This window comes from Sparus aurata, chromosome 19 (assembly GCF_900880675.1).
Source record: "Sparus aurata chromosome 19, fSpaAur1.1, whole genome shotgun sequence".
Taxonomy (NCBI): domain Eukaryota; kingdom Metazoa; phylum Chordata; class Actinopteri; order Spariformes; family Sparidae; genus Sparus; species Sparus aurata.
Window position 1 is genome coordinate 6,791,243 of NC_044205.1, and position 20,443 is coordinate 6,811,685.

The 20,443-nt window shown below is 41.3% G+C and overlaps 1 protein-coding gene across 3 annotated transcripts in view; it reads left to right on the plus strand.

Annotated features, from left to right (window-relative positions):
- The window catches only part of kcnh2b (potassium voltage-gated channel, subfamily H (eag-related), member 2b), a 262,371-nt gene that overhangs the window by 128,592 nt on the left and 113,336 nt on the right, over positions 1–20,443 (plus strand). For 2 of the 3 annotated variants that reach the window (XM_030398671.1, XM_030398672.1), the window contains exons 3-6: positions 15,085–15,240; positions 16,066–16,279; positions 17,030–17,358; positions 17,463–17,674. In XM_030398671.1, coding sequence (XP_030254531.1) covers positions 15,085–15,240; positions 16,066–16,279; positions 17,030–17,358; positions 17,463–17,674 — 911 coding nt within the window. Of the gene's footprint in view, positions 1–13,210; positions 13,305–15,084; positions 15,241–16,065; positions 16,280–17,029; positions 17,359–17,462; positions 17,675–20,443 lie in introns of those variants that run through there. The other variant, XM_030398673.1, reaches the window with a different exon arrangement.

A 20,443-nucleotide genomic window follows, 5' to 3' on the forward strand; every position in this document is an offset into this window, starting at 1 on the left:
GTTAAAACCCAAAGATGTTCAGGGTAATATCAAACATTTTTTGGCATTCAAATATTCAGTTAAAGCTGGGGTTGGTTTCCGACGGAAAAAAATCATAGTCCTTAGCTCTCGCTGGCCAGCTGGGAGATGAGTGTTAACTGCTAGTTCAACAAGCTCGCTTAGCTTTTTAGTCTAATTAATACATAAATAAACACCTCTCTTAAATGCCACAATCATATAAGGCAAACTAGCCACCATGAACGTACCTCTGTCAAAAAGCCTATATGATGCGACAGTGACTCCTTATTGCTGTACATGTGTGCTTTGAGCAGAAGCCTGTAACAGCCACAGATACTGGTGGTGAAGTTTAGTTTTCAAAAGTACTTACATATACATAGATACATGGACCAAAATGTTGGTCAAGCCTAAGTTTGACCTGATGGTAGCTCTGGTGAGCCGGTCACAAATGTCAATAGCAAATTGCATGGGAGTCTCACTAGTAGAAAGAAATCTCACTCTGAAAAACAGATGGACTGGCTTACAGATTGACATCCAGCATGAGGCTGCACCATGAGGACAAAAATCAATGAGAGTCACATTGGTAAAATATCATATGCACTTTGTATATGGATATATATGAATATTGTATCTATATGTTTCAGTATGCCTTCTTTGAATATATTATGGTACCATGTGTGATCTGTAATGTTCCTGAATGAAGGGTTTGGGTATGTCCTTGATTGTGCGTCTTTGCACCTCTGAGCCAACTTGGCCACTCTGAAGCCATTAAGCATTGAATCTGTGAAGCATATTAAGATATTTTTCTTGGCAGCTTTAGTTCATTCTGGCACACCTTCCTTCTTGATAAGGCATTAAAAAGTTAAGTCTGTCAATGACAATGCATTTACTTGCAGAAATAGCAGTCGAAGTTCTGTAAGTACCATAAACATTCTTAATATCCGCGCTCATTAACATCACTGCACAGTCTATTTTTTTATTCAACTAGGAAAATCATGCTGTTCTTAGAAACTTTGGTGCAATCAGTGTTTTCTTTTTCACACATGGGAGTACCATGCGGAGAAAGCATGAAAATGACTTCTCGGACCATACCAGATCATGTGACTCTTTATGGTGTATAGCTTAATTGCTGTTATGGTATGCATTGCAGTCTGACACAGTGGTTTTTACATTAATACATCATATGAATGTTAGGTGGTGCACTACTGACGCCCGCTAACTTGGACACACTGGTTCTGAAATCATAACAGAGTCGTGTGTTGAATAATTTATGCATTCAAGATGCTGTGCTTCATTTTCTCCTGTAATGTGAACACGTAGCATACATACGTCCACCATCCCTGCTGCTAACATAATGAAATGAAATGTCATAACAAATAGAAAAACTTGCAGGCAGTCCTTCTGAAATGAGTCTTAAATTGAAGAGGTTCTCCCACAAAGTAGTGACATTGTGTTTCGCTCTGCTAATGAGCCCTTCCTGATCAAATCCAAATTTGCCAAGCTGACAGAGGTGTATGGGACTTCTATAAACCCAACAACAATCCTGTTGAACTAAATCCTGTGCAGACAGTGTTTCTAGATATTCATTAACAATTTCACTTTATTTGTGGGATATGTCCTGGAAGCTTCACCAGGTTTCAACTGGAGAATGCGGGCCTGCTGGTATAAATCAGGCTTGATGTGCATTGTTATGCTGACCATAGTGTCAGTGGACTGTTTCTAGCATCTCCTTAGCAGTCAGGTGTGCACATCACTCTACAAATCCCGTGTCACTTAAATGTGCATGCATACAAATGAAGATGGTTTCAAAAGAGTCACACTGTTCCTCCCAAGCACCACGATTTGATTATAATGACCAGAACAAAATGAAAAAAGCTGAAAAGCAGGCAGAGTGCTTTTATTTCATCTCACTGTGGAAAATCAGCCAAAAAGTTAGAAGGGAGGTATTGTGAACACACGGTTTGTGTCTCATCAGTTTGTAGGAAATGTAGGTTCATATGAGCTTTACCTGGATGACCTAATTTGCATACGTGAGTAGATGTCTGCAGAGTGGGAATCAAACATTGAAGTGCGCGGATATCGGACTGTGCGTATGTGCTTTTTAACTGAACAGGCAGGTTTGCGTTCCTGGGTTTCAGTACTGATATGTAAGCTATTAACAGCAGTGAATGTGATGTGAGCAGAGTGGAGTGAACGAGACTTTTCTGAGACAGTGTCACAGATAGAGACAGCCTGGCCAATGATCCTTCACAGGAGGCTTATCATTGGGTCACATGCAGTGATGGAGCCTGAGGGCACTCAACACCATCCTGCAGTCACAGTTATACCCTTTTGTTGTGTTTGTGTGTGTGTGTTTTGATCCTGGCATCTAATTTCTACTCGATATGTGGTTTTGTAAACGCATCGATATAGATTACAGCCAGGTGGTATGGCCTTAAAATGATATCACAATATCTTTAAGCCATATTGCAATATACAACTCCGTGTTTTGATCAAAAGTCACAATGTTTTTGACCAAATAGGCCCTACTTCAGTATTGATTTTTCAACAATATTGCAGCGTTCACTGTTTGTGTGTTACACTGAGTGCAGCTTGTAGAACCCAAAAGCGGACACAAGGCAGGATCAGGAGTACAAGGCAATTTATTTGAAGTTAACAAGGTTTCAGCAGATGAAGGTGGAAGCTGTTCAGGCTTTAGTCTAGGTCTGAGAGGTGGAGGGAGGGGGAAAGGTAGCTCACGGTGGCGCTGGTGTCCTGCGCGGCGTGTAGACGCCCAGGTGAGCGTAGGGCAAGGCTGTGTGCTGCAGAGGTGCTGAGGGTTGGTTCTCTGGGAGTGGAGACACTGGCGCTGGTGATCACTGGAGGCAAAACAAAGCAAAGTTAGATCTTGAATCTGGGAACACAAAAACACTAGTGCCGTCTAGGAATTAACATCGACAAAATCATCTGGCAGCAGGTAACGTCAAGAGCAGGGCTTATCAGCAGATGCTGATTGCCAACCTGCTGCAGGCGTGTGTGCGTCAGCAACTTCAGAGACAGCACACTCCACGCCCAGCCTCTCAGTGCACCTCTGCAAGCACGACAGAAAAAAATCAAGCACCAAAACACATATAATCCACCACAGAATAAATCGGGACGCTGTGCTTTCAAAAAATACTAACACAATGAGATTTCTGATCAATAATCATCAGTAATGTTGAAATAATGACTAAGTGGGAAAAGACAACAATAAGTAGAACACTCTGGTAAGTTTAAAAAATGACTTTAAAATCACTTTTCTGTAATGCTGTTAAAACCAGGAAAAGACAATACTCATACATGTTATATCACTATATAACGATCCAAAAAAGTATCATGACAAAGATATATATTGTTTATATGCTGCCCAGCCTTAATATGAATATTATTTTTCCCAATGATTTAATATGTAACAATTCTGCATTAGAATGTCAAAAAATTACTGGACCTTTATTATAGACCTTGTTGAGTTGTGTACTTACACTGACCCAAATGCTACCAACGATGTTCAAATCCAGAGAAATGGAAAGGTTTGCTCAAGGTAAACATGAGTCTGTTCTGGGCGCCTGTAGTTATAACTTCCAGGACAGCGTCAGAGATTATGGAAGGAGGTCGGCGAATGAGAATAAATGTATCGTGAATAAAACTAAAACATTCATCCATTGATTGTTTGTGTCAGAGTCACATCAGATAGATTTTCATCAGCAAAATGGGTTTAACACAGCAACAATTGTTTTTTCATGTTACTTGCACTTTCGAGTATTTATTTCCCCCAAAGAGTGGACTTTACTGTGACTTACATTAGCCACAAGCTAGCAAGCAACAGTGGCATAGATGAGTGTCTTTGTGTTTGAATTGAGGTCAGTCACAAAACTCTCCTTCTTCCTTTTACCCCTCTCCTCTCTGTAACATTACGTTCATGAAGTAAAGTATATTTCCCCTCCAGCTCCAGTCAGCAGTCAACATTACAGAACATAAACACCCAAAAATGGAGGTCACCTCCGCAGACCACTGCTGCAGTCAGGTTGATAAACAGGAGTGAAGATAAATCCACTTTTTAATCTCAAAAGTTAGATCCCACACACTGCTCTTGCTCAGCATCACAACTCATTTATTTTAGTGATGACTTGGTCCCTCTGGACAAGTGTTGCCATTGTGATGACATTTTCTCGCCAAGTATAAGCCATTTTGTGTCTATTTGTAGGCATGCGGTTCCTCTTCATGGTTGTTTTATATCTCTGTTGGTAATTTCATTCTCAGTTGTCAATAGGGTAAATGTTACTGAAATGTTGAATGAGGATGGATATTATATTTGAGAGAAAAGTAATTTAAATGGAACACGACTGACTTGACTCATGAACCTGTGCGCTCTTGGTCTGAATTTGATTGTGTTCTTGATGTCGTTACAAGTGTAACCCTCTTCCGTTTGGGGATCGTATACAAAATAAATGGCTCTAAAATGTGTTGGAAAGTGATTGTGTTTCACTGATCTGCAGTCTGAATGCATAATGTAATTCCAAACTCATGAACTCTTAGCACCCAGTGTCCCTCAACTTACTGTATAAGACAACTCAAACATCCAATTGCATTTTAACAAATCAAGCTAAACAAGTCCAAATCCCGTTCACATTTCTCATAAGCCCTGTAAATATGTGTACCTAGTTACATATCTCCACAATATGCATAGTGTAATAGGAGAATGTGTGCTAATACTGTATGTAATTGTGTCAGGGTTTGTGTGCATTTGGAGGGGGCCTGCTTTGAACTTTCAACCTGAGTACGCTTCACCCCTCAGCTCTCTGGTTGATGAGGTATGTTGATCAACCGTGAGGGTTAATGTAAGACTTCAATCTGTGATCAGTCACCTGATCTCTCTTTCCCTTTATTACTTCAGTCTCTCATTTCTCCACCCCGTCAATAGAAGAGGGTGTGGAGGAGACGACTTAATGAAGGCTGAGCAAGAGAGGCTGCTCTTGATTGGAAACAAGCCTCTGATTAACTTTGCACTAATAGTAAGTGGTAGGGAGGGGAGGGGAGAACGGGATGGCTTTGAGAGTGAGAATTTCATGAGATTGATCCGACATTTTCTTGTCTCTCCAAGGACTTAATTCCTTAAAATGCTTTCTGCTCTAGCATGTCACCAAACCATCTAACTATCAGCTGTGCACCGGAGATCAGATTAGAGACTTAAGCACTCATGAAAAAGATAGGGGAGTTTGTTCAAGTATCCTAGCTTCCTGAGACATTTTATCTTTAGATGTGCCTCTGCTGGAAAGGACAACAGCAACTCTTACCAGAATCCTTCAGCATCCTTGTCTCCCTCCAGCCAGCTGGCATCTTGACTTAAAAAAAAAAAAAAAAAAAGAGTCAGTATTGTGTAGATAAGTCTAGGAATGTGAATCTTTGGCAAACTTATTCTTGGGTGTTCATTTTTGAACGGATTTTAGATTCAAATAATGATCCTCGTTGGTCTGCAACCTTTTTATTTAAAAAAGTTAACAGCATTAACTTATTGATTAACTTATTAATTAATTTGAAAGCATGCGTGTGTGTGTGTGTGTGTGGAGAACAACATAAGGGGTAGTGCTCTGCTGTGTTATTAACGTTATAAGTCCAGCAGTGACAGCAGCCTCTGTACTAATAGCTCTGGGGGTTTGATCAGAGTTGTCTTCTTCACCACAGTTTGTTCAAGGTATTGAATGGTGAGGTGTGTGGTTGTTAGCTGGTCTTGTTTACTGCTGACCGTTGCTCCACTCCATTAACATTGTGATGTCTTGTGACTGCATACACCAACATGCGGCCTGCTTAATGTTTGTCTTGTGAAGGTAATTATCCTGTCATTATATAAAATAAAAGCTTGCAACTGCCGCCTTGTTTGAAGATGAAGTTCACTGTAACTCTAGCTTGTGCAGGCCGTAAATTGTCTGGGTGCTGCACAAACCTTGCACATCAGTATAGCCCTTTTTGTTCCATGCTACTAATTAACATTTAGAAAACCGATCTCTTCATTTTAACTTGATGAATCAACCCTTCCTCCTTCCTGTCAGGCTTTCAGTACCAACAGGGAGAGTGAAAACAGGAACAGTCATGCTCCGGCAGCGCTGCACCATTAATGGCCACATAGGAACTCTTATAGGTAATATTGAAATCACGCTGATTATATTGCTGAAGCTCTTTGGGTCACACGCAGTTAGGACACGGTGTGTTATGTCATCATGCTCTTAATTCACCATAACATTTATAGCAAAAATGATGGTATAGGTATAGAAGTATGGATCACTCAGCATACCCCAGAAACAAATACCTATTTGACATTCCCTGGTAGTATCGCAGTCCACCAAAGTGTTATTGCTTTTATCATAGGCTCTGCTCACCTTATCAGATTGAAGCTGAAATATTGGAAAACCGGTCTTCAGTTCCTGCTTACTTATTCATTTTAATCATCTCAGTTGCATGCACACCAAGCAATATTGGATTGTTTTTTTATACACTGGCAGGAAAGTTGACTACAATAATAGGAATACAAAGTTGTGATCACCTCACCTTAGACATACTATAGTAAAAAAAAATGCTCACCAGCCCTACTTCACAAGTGATTAATAGGTATATTGTTTCTTATTAGTAACAACCCTGAAGCCTGGGACCTGTTTTGGCCAGTTCAGTCATCCACCTGGATGGTGTTTATCCAGGCCTGAATAAAGAGTCCAGAGCTCCCCTCACCACCAGCACACCTCATCCTTTATCCTGGGCAGGTACTCTCCGGGACGGACAGCTGGTTTAATGGATCCCCCTGTTCGGTGTGCAGCTTTGTCAATTTCCTAACCACCCCGCTCCCATCAGCACCGCCACATCAATCATATACAAGGCTCGTCTGCCATCATTTCTTATTTTCGCCAACAGAGGGCAGAATAATTCATCGAGGTTATCATCTAGAATAGAATTACTATATACACATTGACACACACATACACAGCATGAACATACTTGTTCAGAGGATACACACATGCACAGACAGATTCACACCATCAATCTATTACAGTCCAGCCGCCACTTTGCCACATAAACACACAGCTCACCAGTTGGCTATTCGTCTCTATTACATCTGAGGGAGGCTGATGAATTGTTGTCTGGAGTAGTTTGTCCTTCAGCGGCTTCTCATCGCCAATTTAGTAAAAGGTGCAGGGGTCAGCCACATGGCATTTAAGTATTTGTGTGTGCAGTGTTTGTTTGTCCGTGTGTATTTATGTTATCAGTTTTGAAAGATGGAGCAATTTTACACCACTTCAGAGGACAGCTGGTAGTCAAAATCAGGGGGACGGGGGAGTTGCAACACCAATTTCAAATGCCACATGCACACACAAGCTCACGCACATCAATTTATTTTTCCATTCTGTCATCCAGCTCCCTGCCCAGCCCTGCTAGAACAACACACCTGTATGAGACTGTGGTGTAGTATAGCCAGATTAATTTCTTGTCTCTGAAGATAACACTGACAGCACACCAGTGCGTGTGGAGCTGCTTTGCCAATATGTATATTACCCAGATGGAATAACAGGGGAAAAGTGGGTGTGCCCTGCCACCTAGTGGTTTACTAGGACCAATCGTCAGTGCTCTAGATGAGATTCACTCAGATTTCAGCCCGAAGTGAAGTATTACAAACTTTTTGAACGACACAAACTCCTATGACTTTTCCCATGATAACATGACTTTATTCATGTTTCATTTACCACTTTCACATGCTCTATATTTAATGTATTGTCATCGAGTGGGGTGAGAGTTATCATAATGACTAGAACTAGTGACAATAATACATTTGAAAAGTTTTTTTAAAAAGTAGATCCCGTCATTTGTTTTTTTTTTATTTACCTCCACTTTAACTCTAAATCACTTGTGCCTCCATGGTGATTAATACACAGTTAATTAATGATGCCAGTGCATTCTGGGTGAGCAAAGACACAGCAGTATCTGACGCTCTCTTTCTGTCTCAAGCAGTTGATTTCAGACAGCTGGCAGAGTAATGGGGCAGTACTTTGGGTGCAGCAGGGATTCCCCTGTGAGAATGAGTGAAGGCGAAGCTGGCAGGGGCTTGTTATAACTCGTTTTAGCCGTCTTAGCATTGACTTCTATATCAACACGATGCCCAACTGCAATGGAAACTTGAAAAAACATGCAGCCACTTACGGCTGTTGGGGTCTCTGTAGCTGATCCAGTCACGTGTAGTACAGAAGTGGTCAAGATCATTGTGATGCTCATCCAGTATCTTAATAATTAATCCAACTCTGTACAGTATATTTTCCTTGTGATGAATGACACTTAAAGGCAATTATGCAAGTGCAGTTGTCAGCTTGTCCTGAGTGTTTTGGATTTAAGCAGGCTTTCTTTGGCTCTGAATATTGCCAGGATCATAACAAGCTTCAGGAGTTGGCCTGCAGCCAGCCGGCCTGCAGAGTATTTAAAGCCATCTCAGTGGATCTGTGCACATGAACATCTGCACCTTCTCCTCTTTCAGTTTTTTTTTATGGCAAGGAGTGATGGAGAGGAGGAGAGTTTGTCTGTGAATGAGACTCTCTGCATCTTCCATTTCCCCCTGTCACTTTGTCACTATATATCTGTGTGTGTGGAGGTCTCTGTGTGTGATACAGAGCAGAGCAGCTGAGAGGAAACACAGCTCACATTCTGATCCTCTTACATCCTCTTAGCTCTCGCAGACATGTGTCTCCCCCCCCCCTTTTGTCTGTAATAGACAGTAACCGTCAGCTATAATGTTTTTTTTAATATGATATCCCTGTCTTGGTGGACATACAGATATGCTGTGCCAGCACTCTCACAGAATAAATAAACATAACGTTCAGATTTTAAGATATAACAGATTTTTTTTGTGCTGTACTGAGCGAACCTACTCCTCTCTTTAAGTTTCTGTTTCAGTGATTATCACTGAGAAATACACTACTTCTAAATTGTACTTTAATTTTTATTTGAAACAAACTTCAGAAGAAAAGTGAGCGCATAGAGTCCGTGCAAGATATGCAGATAGAGTACGACTGAAAACATTTCATACAACCTTTGATCATATGCAGTTCCGTCAGCACAGTGGAGAGTAGAGCAGACATGTGGGATGTCTGGTCTGTGTGTTGTTGCACCACTGACAATAAATGTCTTGCCTTTTAACCTAGTGTGCAGAGACCACTGTTGTCCACTAGGGGGAGGGGATGTGCTGCTGTACGGGGAAGTCCCCATGCTCCAGATGGTGATGATACAGTATTTCAAACATAGTCAAATCCATCAGCTTTCAGAAGAGTTAAACAGGATGTGATGTGATGAAAGGTTAGTGATGCAGCCTACCGAAATGTGTCATGTCAGGGACAATGTTGTCATTGAGCTGAAATCAGTCACTCACCAAGTGCCTCTATTCTGAGGCTGAACAACCTGAAAACAACTGTGTTTGCTGCCTACCCTCAGCTTCCTCGGATATTTAATACCCCCAGTGTGTTGCAGTATTAATGTGCCATGTTACATACTCAACGTCACCAACTTGCCTCCATCTTCACTGAAACATTTTGCCCGTGCATAAACACACGAACACTTCCTTCACTAGTTGTCTTTTTGTCCGAGTCTATACCTTCCTATCTAAAAGTATTTAGAAGAGAAAGATGATTACATTCAATTGGATTAGATCAGACGTTTATGCCAACATGTGGAAGTAAAGGCAATTGGAGGAACAGTATAAAAGTAGGAAATGCACATTTAAACATTGAAATAAAACACACACTATGAATCACTGCACATTAATAATTTCATTGTGAAACATCGCATATTGCAATGCAATGTTATGACAGAAATTAACTTTAGAAACTTAGACTTTAGACATTTATTTATCCCACATCGGGGAAATTTACTCGTCACAATAGCAGGTGGACAGACATACAGACATACAATAAGTACAGGGCATTAGAATACTAAAGAAAAATACTAAGAAACGATTTGAATAAGAGAGAAAAGATAAAATAAAATAAAGTAAAATAAAATATAGAAAGGACAATACGTTATGTGCATTGTATATACAAGAGGCAAAATGTGCATTATGTACATTTAAATAAAGTGTCAAAGTATTGCTTTGTTGAGGTTGGGTGCATTAATAAACAGTGTTTAAATACAGTGTTTACAAATAAACAGACTCAGTGTATTAATATGAATATGTATATATACAAAATATAAAAATAATAAAATAGTATTATTGCACAGGATAATTGCACAAGATGACGGTGGTAGAAGTGGAAATTAGTGCAAGATAAGTAGGTGCTTATGGTGCTACATTAAGAGTTACTGGTGTTGAACAGTCTTACAGCAGTTGGAATGACAACAACGACAGTTGAAATTAAGGGAGTCTCAGAAAGTCAGATGGTAGTTAGATGCAGAAACACATTCTGTAAGGTGTGTGAGCGATGTTAGGTGTTAAGTGTCCATAGTGTGAATGAGGTGAGGGATGTGGTATATTGTTACTACTGTACCGTTTGTATACAAGAAATCATATAAGAATTATTGTTGTTACTGGAAATGTATTACAAAATATGTATTACTTTTTATTTAAAGTATTGCATTATTTATATTTGTTACATTACTCCTTTAATTAAGTTTTGAATTTTTTTTCAACATCATTGCATGCATTGTCAGGTCTCTGCCAGTTAAAGATATAATACAACATATACATATATACATTACCCCAACACTGATAGAAATGTATAATAATATATGCATGCTGTAATATACAACGTTATATCACTGATATTTATCTGAGAGTTATGTTGTTCCTGTCTCCAACTCTCTAAGCACACCCTCTGATCCTTTCACCTCAGTACACAAGTGAGGAGCTGCTTGATTGAACACTAATCTTTATTCCTGTAATCCACTTGTTCTATAGCAGAGATTATGATCCGAATTTCTAATCTAGCACGCAGCATAGTGCTCTGTGGCAAAGACAGGCGTGGCTCACCTGTTTATCTCTCTTGGGTTGAAAAGATTAAAAAGAGAGGATAAATGCTGAAAACTCTCTGACCTTCTTGGTAGTTCTTCCATCTGATGAGTCCTTCAACTTCTGATTACAATGCTCTCTCATCTCCTGCTACACTGGAAAAAGGATGTCCCTGAGCAGCAATTCCATTCCTCCTCGTCCCTCTAAACCCAGCAGGCAGCAATCTCCTGTACAGTCTACAGAGGGTTTCAGGTGCTCTCCCTTACACCTAACACCCTTATACCCTAACATCTTACAAACAACAAGCTCAAATACATCCTGCTACAACTGTTTGCTTTTTCATACAAAAACAATCTTTTTCTCATTACTAATGTATTAGAAAGTATTTTCTGATATCACATAATTTAGTCTGAATTTTGAGTTTTTTGATAGATGTGAGTAACATGCATGTGCTGCATACACAGTGAACCACCAGTCACAATCATTCTCGGTCAATTTATCAATAAAAGCGGAGCAGAGTTTAATAAAATGCACTCCCCTACAACATCACCCCAATCATGATATAATAATTAATAATTATATTTTCTCATATCACAACATATAACCCAGAAAATGTTTTCGTCCAATATCGTGCACTCCTTCCATGTTGTATGATCACTGGACCATGCCCGGTCCACCGTGAGCAGTTTGCACTCTGTGCTTTTTTTGGATGTGTTTTAGTGTATTGTGGTAATCTCCCGCAGCTTTGTAAATCAGCAACGCTGAATCAGATTATCAGATGGTACACGCTGAATTGGAGTCCATCCAAGGGGAGCATTTAGATGAAATGGCATTTGCCCTGTTAACCTCTGAGCTGAATTTACTTCACATGCTCTCGGAGGAAATCTTTAACAGTAGATAGAGATGGTATGATGGTCAACAAAAACATTTGGTCCGATTTGTCCAAAATACATTTGCTTAATTCTTATTTTTTTTTCATCATTCTGCCTGCCTGCCACTTTACATTGCTCTAATGCACTTATGTGTGCATGTATTAAAATTGTACATTATATTGGTGTTTAATGCACATCCACACAGCCGAGTGAGTGTTCCAGATTAATTTGAAGAATTGACAATAACTACTTTATCTTATAATGTATTAGAGTTAAAACAATGAGCTGAAGTTAAATCCTCTTGTGTTGACATTTAATCCTACATTGTAGTGTGTGAGTGTGAGTGTGTGTGTGTGTGTGTGTGTGTGTGCGTGTGTGTGTGTGTGTGTGTGTGTGTTTGTGTGTGTGTGTGTGTGTGTGTGTGTTTGTACAAATCACATCTGTCATCCACAAGACACACATCACTGTGCCCTGTGTCTGAACAGGGCACACACACTCATAGCCTGCTGCGTTTACAGTTTGGTTTGGGTGTCTGCAGAGAAAATAAAGAGATGCTGGTTCAACATCTTGGACTGACAGTCTGTAATGATATCAAAGTGTTTCTAAGGCATTTTCCTCCACGAATATATGTACATTAGTTTAAATAATATTGGGGACGTAAAATGAAAAATCTGTCTCGGATTACTGCTCATAATTAGTACAAATCGGCTACGTGTTACTGCTTCACTTAATGTTCTTTCTTACATGATGACGAGGATAAAATGTTTTTTTTGTTCAAGTCTAATAGATTTGAATTAAATAGTCCAAAATCACAAATCACACTGCTTTACAATCTATACAGTGTAGGACCTTTGACCCTTAGCTCGTGTTCATGAGTACTATCCCGCCATACTCTCCCATGTCATTCTCCCTTCTTTTTCTGACAAATTCATATAAACGGTGTGGTGTGTCTTAAAGTTCCCCTGCCTGTCCAGCAGGCTGCAGCTTTAGGAGTGATGCAGCAACACCTCCAGTGATCAAAGAGGCTGCTAATGCAAAGTCGCAGCTGTTAATGAAAACAGGCATGAATGGACCCAATGGCTTATGAATGAAACGTGAGACTGGACATCTACGTACTGTACACGTGTGCACATAAGCATGCGTGCACACAGACACACATACACACGCGCACTGTTAGATATGTCCAGATGGTGTAATCCTTTGGTTTTCCCTGCGTTCCATATTTTTTTCCCCTCCTGTGTTGGGATTATGCTGTTGTCCAATCGGATTCTGGCCCACTCTCCAGCGATGATGGGCGGTGAATGACAGGCGGGTGGGTGAGGCAGGCATGCAGTGGATGCACTGTACATTGGTTTGCACAACATACCGTCTTGGCTGTAAACACTCAACGCTGCCAAATCTGCTGTTGCTGCCATTTGTAGAGCCGGTCACTGATCATCACCGTGCAGGTAAGAGACGGGATAGTGCAAAGCCAGGTATGCCAGGAAATGTGTGTTTGACATCAAAAGGCCAGTTCAGGCAAGGAGCAAGACATCCACGTTTGGAGGAAACAAATATTTAAGCTCAACAGCTGTCTTAAATTCTCAAAACACTCATGCACAGAGTGAGCCTTCATTGTGTTACTGCAAACTGTTTGCGTTTTGTTGTAGCTTTGTTTTCATGTTGTTTATCAATGATGGATAAGGAGATGATGATCTGGAAGGACACATTGAATTGGACTTGAATTATGTGCAATTATGGCTGCCGGATACTTCTGGGATCATTTTGAATAGCCTACAACGAGGGATGTGACAGTCATTTAATTGTGTTGACTTGTGTGTCATGAAATTGAGCTCTTTTTAAACATGCTGTAAGGCAATAACAACTAGGCAATAACTGGACAAAATCCTTTTCAGTTTGCCACCAGTAGGACCTGGATTGATGAGTTGACTTGTTTGTATGTGGCGACTGATGTGTTTTATCTCATTTTTACTGATTTCCAATCTACTTTTGGCAATGTGTGGATATTATTTTGTAGTTGTTGACTTATTGTCAGTGTGCAGGGAGTTTATTTTCTGGAGATTTAAGCATCTATTGTACCTCCTGCTGGGTATAAGCTTGTAAGCCGTACATTTTCTTGGATGTTATCAGCACGTTTCCCCTGTTGAATGTTAAAGATTGTGCAAACACTCCTCCACTTTGAGGTGCTCTCATAGTGTACCTCAGCATTTGGATTGGAACTCTTCCTCTGCTGTTTGATTTTCTCTCAGTGTTTCAAATTAACGTGACAGTGCGTTTTTCATGTCTCAGTGTGTGTGTGTGTGTGTACATGACGTGTGTATCTGATGCTTTGAAGTCTCAGTGTGGAAACCAGAATCGCAGCACAACTTGACGTCAAGTCTAGTTGCTATGTACAGTGTATTCAGGCCTATAGATGTGGCAACGAACTCCAAGCCACTTACTGTCATATGTGGTCTAATTTCACGCTTACTTAGCTGTTTTAGCACTCGTGTGGCAGATTAGTGAACGTGCCTGGCCTCATATGCAATAGAGTGTGTGAGCTGATTAAGCCCAGACACACATTTAATGAGAGAGAATGGAAAATAAATGTGTTGTGCACGCACGTGTGTGTGTGTGTGTGTGTATGCATGTAAGAGAGAGAGAATATGGGTCTGTATAATTACTGCACATTTGCTCACATTCAGTGTGACATGCTTGTGTGCAGGGTGTCCATGACTTTTCATAATGCACCTATCAATGTTTCAGCATGCAGATTCATTATGAAGAATTCCTCCTAGTCATTAAAAACAAGAACTGAACCTGTGTTTTATATGTAAAGAATGTTGCTGCTTCGCACACTTATTCTCCTCCCCCAAATATCATACAATGGTTAGGGTTCACCAAAAAAGGAAAACTTTAGTATTTATCTCCTCATCCCCAAACCCCCCATGGAGTTTGTGGATTTTGTGTTAGTCCCCAGTTACTTCAATTGTTTAGGAGACTAGTGGAACACTGTTTTCCTCTGAAGCTCCAGAAATGTTTTGCAGACTGCAAAATCTCCCCTGACTTGCCATCTGCATGTGAGTGAGTAGAAAGTAACCAAATTATAATTTCGGGGGAAACTTATCCTATAATCCCAATTCTAAAACCATATGCACTTTGGGCATATTAAGGACTTGAGCTGGATAAAAGCTTTTACCAAATACAATCAGTCCATCCAAGCTTTCATGTCTTTCTCTTCCAACATAGGTCACTGCTTCCTGTGTATGGTGGATGTGGTGCCAGTGAAGAACGAGGATGGCTTGGTGATCATGTTCATCCTCAACTTCGAGGTCATGACAGAGGGGCCATACCCAGAACATAAAGAGGAGCTCAACCACCGCCTGCCCACCTGGCTTGTCACCGGTAGCTGCTGGCAAACTTTATTTCTTTGTTCACCGTTTTCTGTTCCTTGTTACTCAGGTCTGGTTTGAGCAACTTTGGAATGACACGAGGGACTGTCTTCATCCTTGTTCATCCCTGTTGTCCCACATTCATTATTCAAACATTGAAGGTTTTGGAGTGAAGCATCTTTTTAATTCCTTAAATGTTTGAATATAAAACTCAGTAAATCATCTGTATCCAACATTAGGCAATATTAGGCACACTTACTTTTATTAAAGTAAACCTCCCTGTTCATCGAAACACTATTTCTGAACACCATCACTTTGATTCACCTGGATCATTTGTTCTCTTCATTTTACACAAAGGCCAGGTGGTCATGATATTTGCTAAGCCATTTTATTTCCCAGAAACCTGAGGACTTGTGTTGGATCAGTTGTTACAAAATGCGTTTTTTTTTTTTTCATGAACATGCACTTAATGTTCCAGGGGAATAACTCTGGGGTATTGAGTCTGAAGTAGGGCACTAATGATATTTGGGACCAAGTCTGTCTCTTAACCAGATTTCTTGTTTTTGACTTTGCAACTAAAACCAAAATCTAATCAATGTTACTGTCCCAGATTCACGGAGTAGATTGTTTTTGAAGCTGTATTTTGGAGGTCTATTAGACTCAGCATGATCCAGTTCAAATCTTCCAATCTCCTAGCATGAACTCCTAGAATGTCCTCTCAAATTCTATGTGTACTTTGTTTCAGTTTCCACTTCCTCCTTTCACAGTGTCATATTTGAAATCCGCCTGTCACTGTGCAGACAATGAGCCTTTCCCTTCTCCTTCTTCTCTCCTGCAGGTCGTCCACGAGGCTTCAAGCTGCGTCTGCCATTGCTGCGCTCCTTATCCAACAGTAAAGCGTCTCTGGACGACACAGAGGCCGGTCAAATCCCCACTGCTACACCCCTACCGCCGCACCCAGACCACCATAGTCACGAGCCCCTAGGTCTGGGGGAGTTCTTGCCTCTTCCCCCTTTACCTTCAGACCACCAGGAGAAAATCAGTGGAAGCAGGTAGGCCCTGTGGATTACTTCTGACAAGTGTTACATTAAATATTCCTAAAGGTCCCGTAAAACAAAAAGTGGCTTTTCCTTTGTTTTTCTTATTATAAAGCAGGTCTAGGGGCTATATAAATACTGTAAAAGCATCAAAATGCTCAATCCATAAGAAATGCCCACAGCCTGCTGCAGAAAAGTCAGGACTTCTGTAAGATTAAGAAGTTATTACTATACACTCACCTGCAGAGTTGATGTGGAAAAACTGCGCATGGTGCCTGCACTAGAACTGAGCGTTAAGTCAGAGGGTGAATAGAGGTGCTGCAGCAGTGGGCAGTATGAGAAAGAAAGGGAATAAGCAGAATATGGGACCTATTAAGGGTCTGCGGCAAAGCCATTTAAGCATGGTGCTATAGACGCAACACTCCAGTGGGATTCTTACAAAATAATGTTCTGCGATACTTCAATCTGACCGATATCATTCCTTTGATTTTTTCAACCAGGCTCATTAACTTTTAGACTAATTTTCAATATACTTCTGTATCTGAATCCTAAATGCTGCCTGCAAGGAAATCTTCTTGTCCGTTTTCCTCCTACAGCGAGGTCAAAGGTCACTTTTGGTTAGAAATAGTAGAATTCTGTTTGGCTCAATGGTTTTTGAGTTTGGGCAGACACTTGCCATCACATTCTTTGTTGTGAAGTATACAGTTCAATGACAGACTCTCCCACATTTTGTGATTACCCATCACATCCTTTTCTGTCTCTTAGGTCAGCTCTACGGAGTTGGCCAGAAGACGGCCAGGAGGACCAGCGGACCTTACTGAGCTCTCACCCGCCTGTGCCCCTTCCTCCCCCTCCCCACCGAACCCACCCGGTGGGTCCCCTCACCCAGTCGTCACCCTGCGTAGCACCTCACCACCGCCTCAGCCTCAACCCGGACGGCTCGGGCTCCAACTGCACCCTGTCACACGGCCGCTCGCGGGAGAGCTTCCACAGCATGCGTCGTGCCTCCTCCGTAGACGAGATCGAGGCCATGAGGCCCGACTGGGACCGAAAGAACCGGCGAGCAAGTATCCGGCCGGGCAGTAGCAGCACTGGTGAGAACGGTGGAGGAAAGACAGGCGGACAATTCTGTTATCCCCTTTGATTTTTACCCAACCATTTACTTTGTGTGTGGGTGTGGGTGTGGGTGTGTTTACAGGTGCAGTAAATAGTAAATCCAACATATTGAACTCCACGTCGGACTCAGACCTCATGCGGTACCGCACCATCTCCAAAATCCCTCAGATTACCCTTAACTTTGTGGATTTCAAACCCGACCCACTCATCGCGCTGCCCACTGGCGAGATGGACATCATAGCTCCCTGCAAACTCATTGACCGGACGCACCATGTCACAGAGAAAGTCACTCAGGTAGGCTCATGTGTGTTTAGTGCACAGGCAGAGGCTGTGTTTGGCATTTGTCCGATCCAGCCTGAGCTGCTGGTACGTTTCCTGTTTTTTGTCTCTTTCAGTACCAGGGATATGTGTGCTTGTGTATATACCTCCACATGGAAAGAGTTTTCACGTGTGTGTGCGCTCCGGGACAGATACGTAACTGAGTTAGCATAATTCTCCCAGCTCCTGCCAGCTTCTTCCACTCACTACAATCTGCCAGGTCTTCCTGTGGAGAGGATGCTTGTACCATCTCAAGTGAATGAGATTGATTGAGCTCTGATGAGATGATGATGGAGGGTGCTGTGGCGGCATTTCAGTGGTGGATAATTAACTCAGGGAGATACAGAGCAAGGATGTATGTTGTGAAGCAGCGCTTTCATTTCCTCGGTCTCTGCTGCGTTCGCCCTCCACAGTCAGAACTACATTCTCCTTTTCTCACAGCAGGCTGCAAACACATCACCTCAGTCACACTATTTGCTCCTAAAAAAGCTCCCACCCCTCACTGTAGATGTTCTGTCTCAAGTTTTGTCTTGCATAGCCAACACCTTGTTAAAGGAACACTTCCTATAGCTGGTTGCATTTGGGCTCCATGAAATAGAACACACAGTAACGAATAAAAACAAGGGAGCACTGGATATCTTTAATTGAAGATTATGATAAGTGTCCACTATAATTCTGTCCGATTTAACACAAATGACTTGTGAGATGTGGCTGGAATTGTCATGTTGAAAAATGATTTGTGTCTGGCCGCCACCTGTGTTTTTGTCTCTACGTCTGCTTAAAAAGCCTTTGTCAATGGACTTTAGTTGTGAGGACCCGGAATAGGCAAACACACGGGACTAAAGTCTGCTTTAACTTCACCATTTAAGGAGCTTGCTCTGTTGCACATAAAACAACTGCATACAGAAAACAAGTAAATAAGGAGCTTCAGGTTATAAGAGCTCTTTTTTGGATGTTGTTGTTGTCAGAGGAGAGCTTTATGAATGAAAATGGTAGCTTAAACAAGGTTGTGTGTAGGGAAAGTTTTCTTGCCTAATGGAACAGAAAGATTAATGAAGTACTGGCCCATATTTCTTTGTAAGAGGAAGCGGCCTTCCTGAGGAGCAGGTTAATTAGGCTCCATCATGGAGGTTTATTGCGCCTTGTTTCAGAGCGTCCTGAGAGTCTCTGAACAGTCTTTTGGTAGATGAGCTGAGAAAAAAGAGCTTTTTTCCAACCTTCTGACCAGACCACAATGATCCATATCTAACTATAGAGGTTTATGATGCTCGTGTTCACGCTTCACTTATAAATTGTTTTTCTTTGTTGCTTTTTTTGAGCTACTTACTTTGCTCTCCCTGTATGTGTGTTAAAAGTATGTGTATTCAGCGGGGGGGTATCAGAGTGACTGTCAATTTGACATCTCATCAATCCGCTCCACGTAGATGAATCAGTTCTCCTGTGGGTGTCATATGACTGTGATGATCAGCAAGGGAAACATTATAGCGATAAATGTGCCATTAATTTAACAATTTACAGCCGTCTGACAAAGTAGACGTCTCACATCACTAAAACAGTGACAGCTAGTAACGACCTGAATTAAATCACCCAGTGTTCTTTAAAGTTATATTTCAAAATGAATGACAATATTCCTAGATGTCTCTTTTAAGTCAGAAAGGATGCTGAGATTGATGAGATTGATTTTTGAGGAGCTCTTTCTTTCAATTATCCTTGTTTTTTCGTGCTCACTGTATTTGGAAATATAATAGAGGATTGAAAATTCCTCCTTTATAACCTTGAGCTGTTCATCCTGTACTTTGTAAAACTGACATCAACATGATGGTATGGATCTTTAAATTCTTGTCACATGTTCCATATTTAGTCGTAGTTTCAGTGCACCTATTTCACGTCGATATGTGCTACGTCGATATGTGATATGTGCTTAAACCTCGTGTGATCTGCCTGGTGTTTTTGCTTGTTCTCACATTTTTTAAGTCCATGTTGGGCGTTCGATGAACAAAGATCAGTAACAGATCAAGTTAATCTCCGCTTGGACTGTAATCTACAGCCTGTTAATAAAGATGAATCCGAGCGATCTCCTCTTTCACATTGTGCGAGTGAGACAGAGCTCGGTTTTTCTCTCTGAGTCTGAACGGGAACATCAGCGGAGATTAATCAAAAGATGATGATGCAACACAGTGTAGATTTAATGCAGCCATGATGCACAGTGTGTGAGGTGCAGCTGGCAAGGTCAGAACATAACCCTCTGTGCATGTGTGTGTATGTGCATGTACGTGCATTAGGCCATACTGCATATTGTGGTTATCTTATAGTGCAGATGGAGGAAACAGCACCAGCTGTGTCTCCAAATGTCCTGCTATTTATAGACAGTTGAGGGAAGAATGGAAAAAAACGCAACATGAGCTACATTTTCACTGCTTATATCTTCCATCCATGAATCTCATTTGTAACATTATATTGGGAAGTTGTTTCTGTTTCTTTTAAACTCACACCAGGGGGTAATGGGGAAAGAGTAGTAAGTGTAGAAGTCATGAACTCATAACAACTGCAGGGAGTTTTTTCTATGTTAGGCCCATAAGACCTGCCTCCCCCCTGCCCTCTGACCCTCCTGCTGAGTCCAAAAGTCTGCTGGTTTCCAGTCGACTGCAGCAGCAGACTTCAGTGATCGCTGCGTTTCCAACTCTGGAGGGAGGAATCATCACTTGAATCTACAACTGAGCCGTGTGGTTCAACTCCAAACCTTCA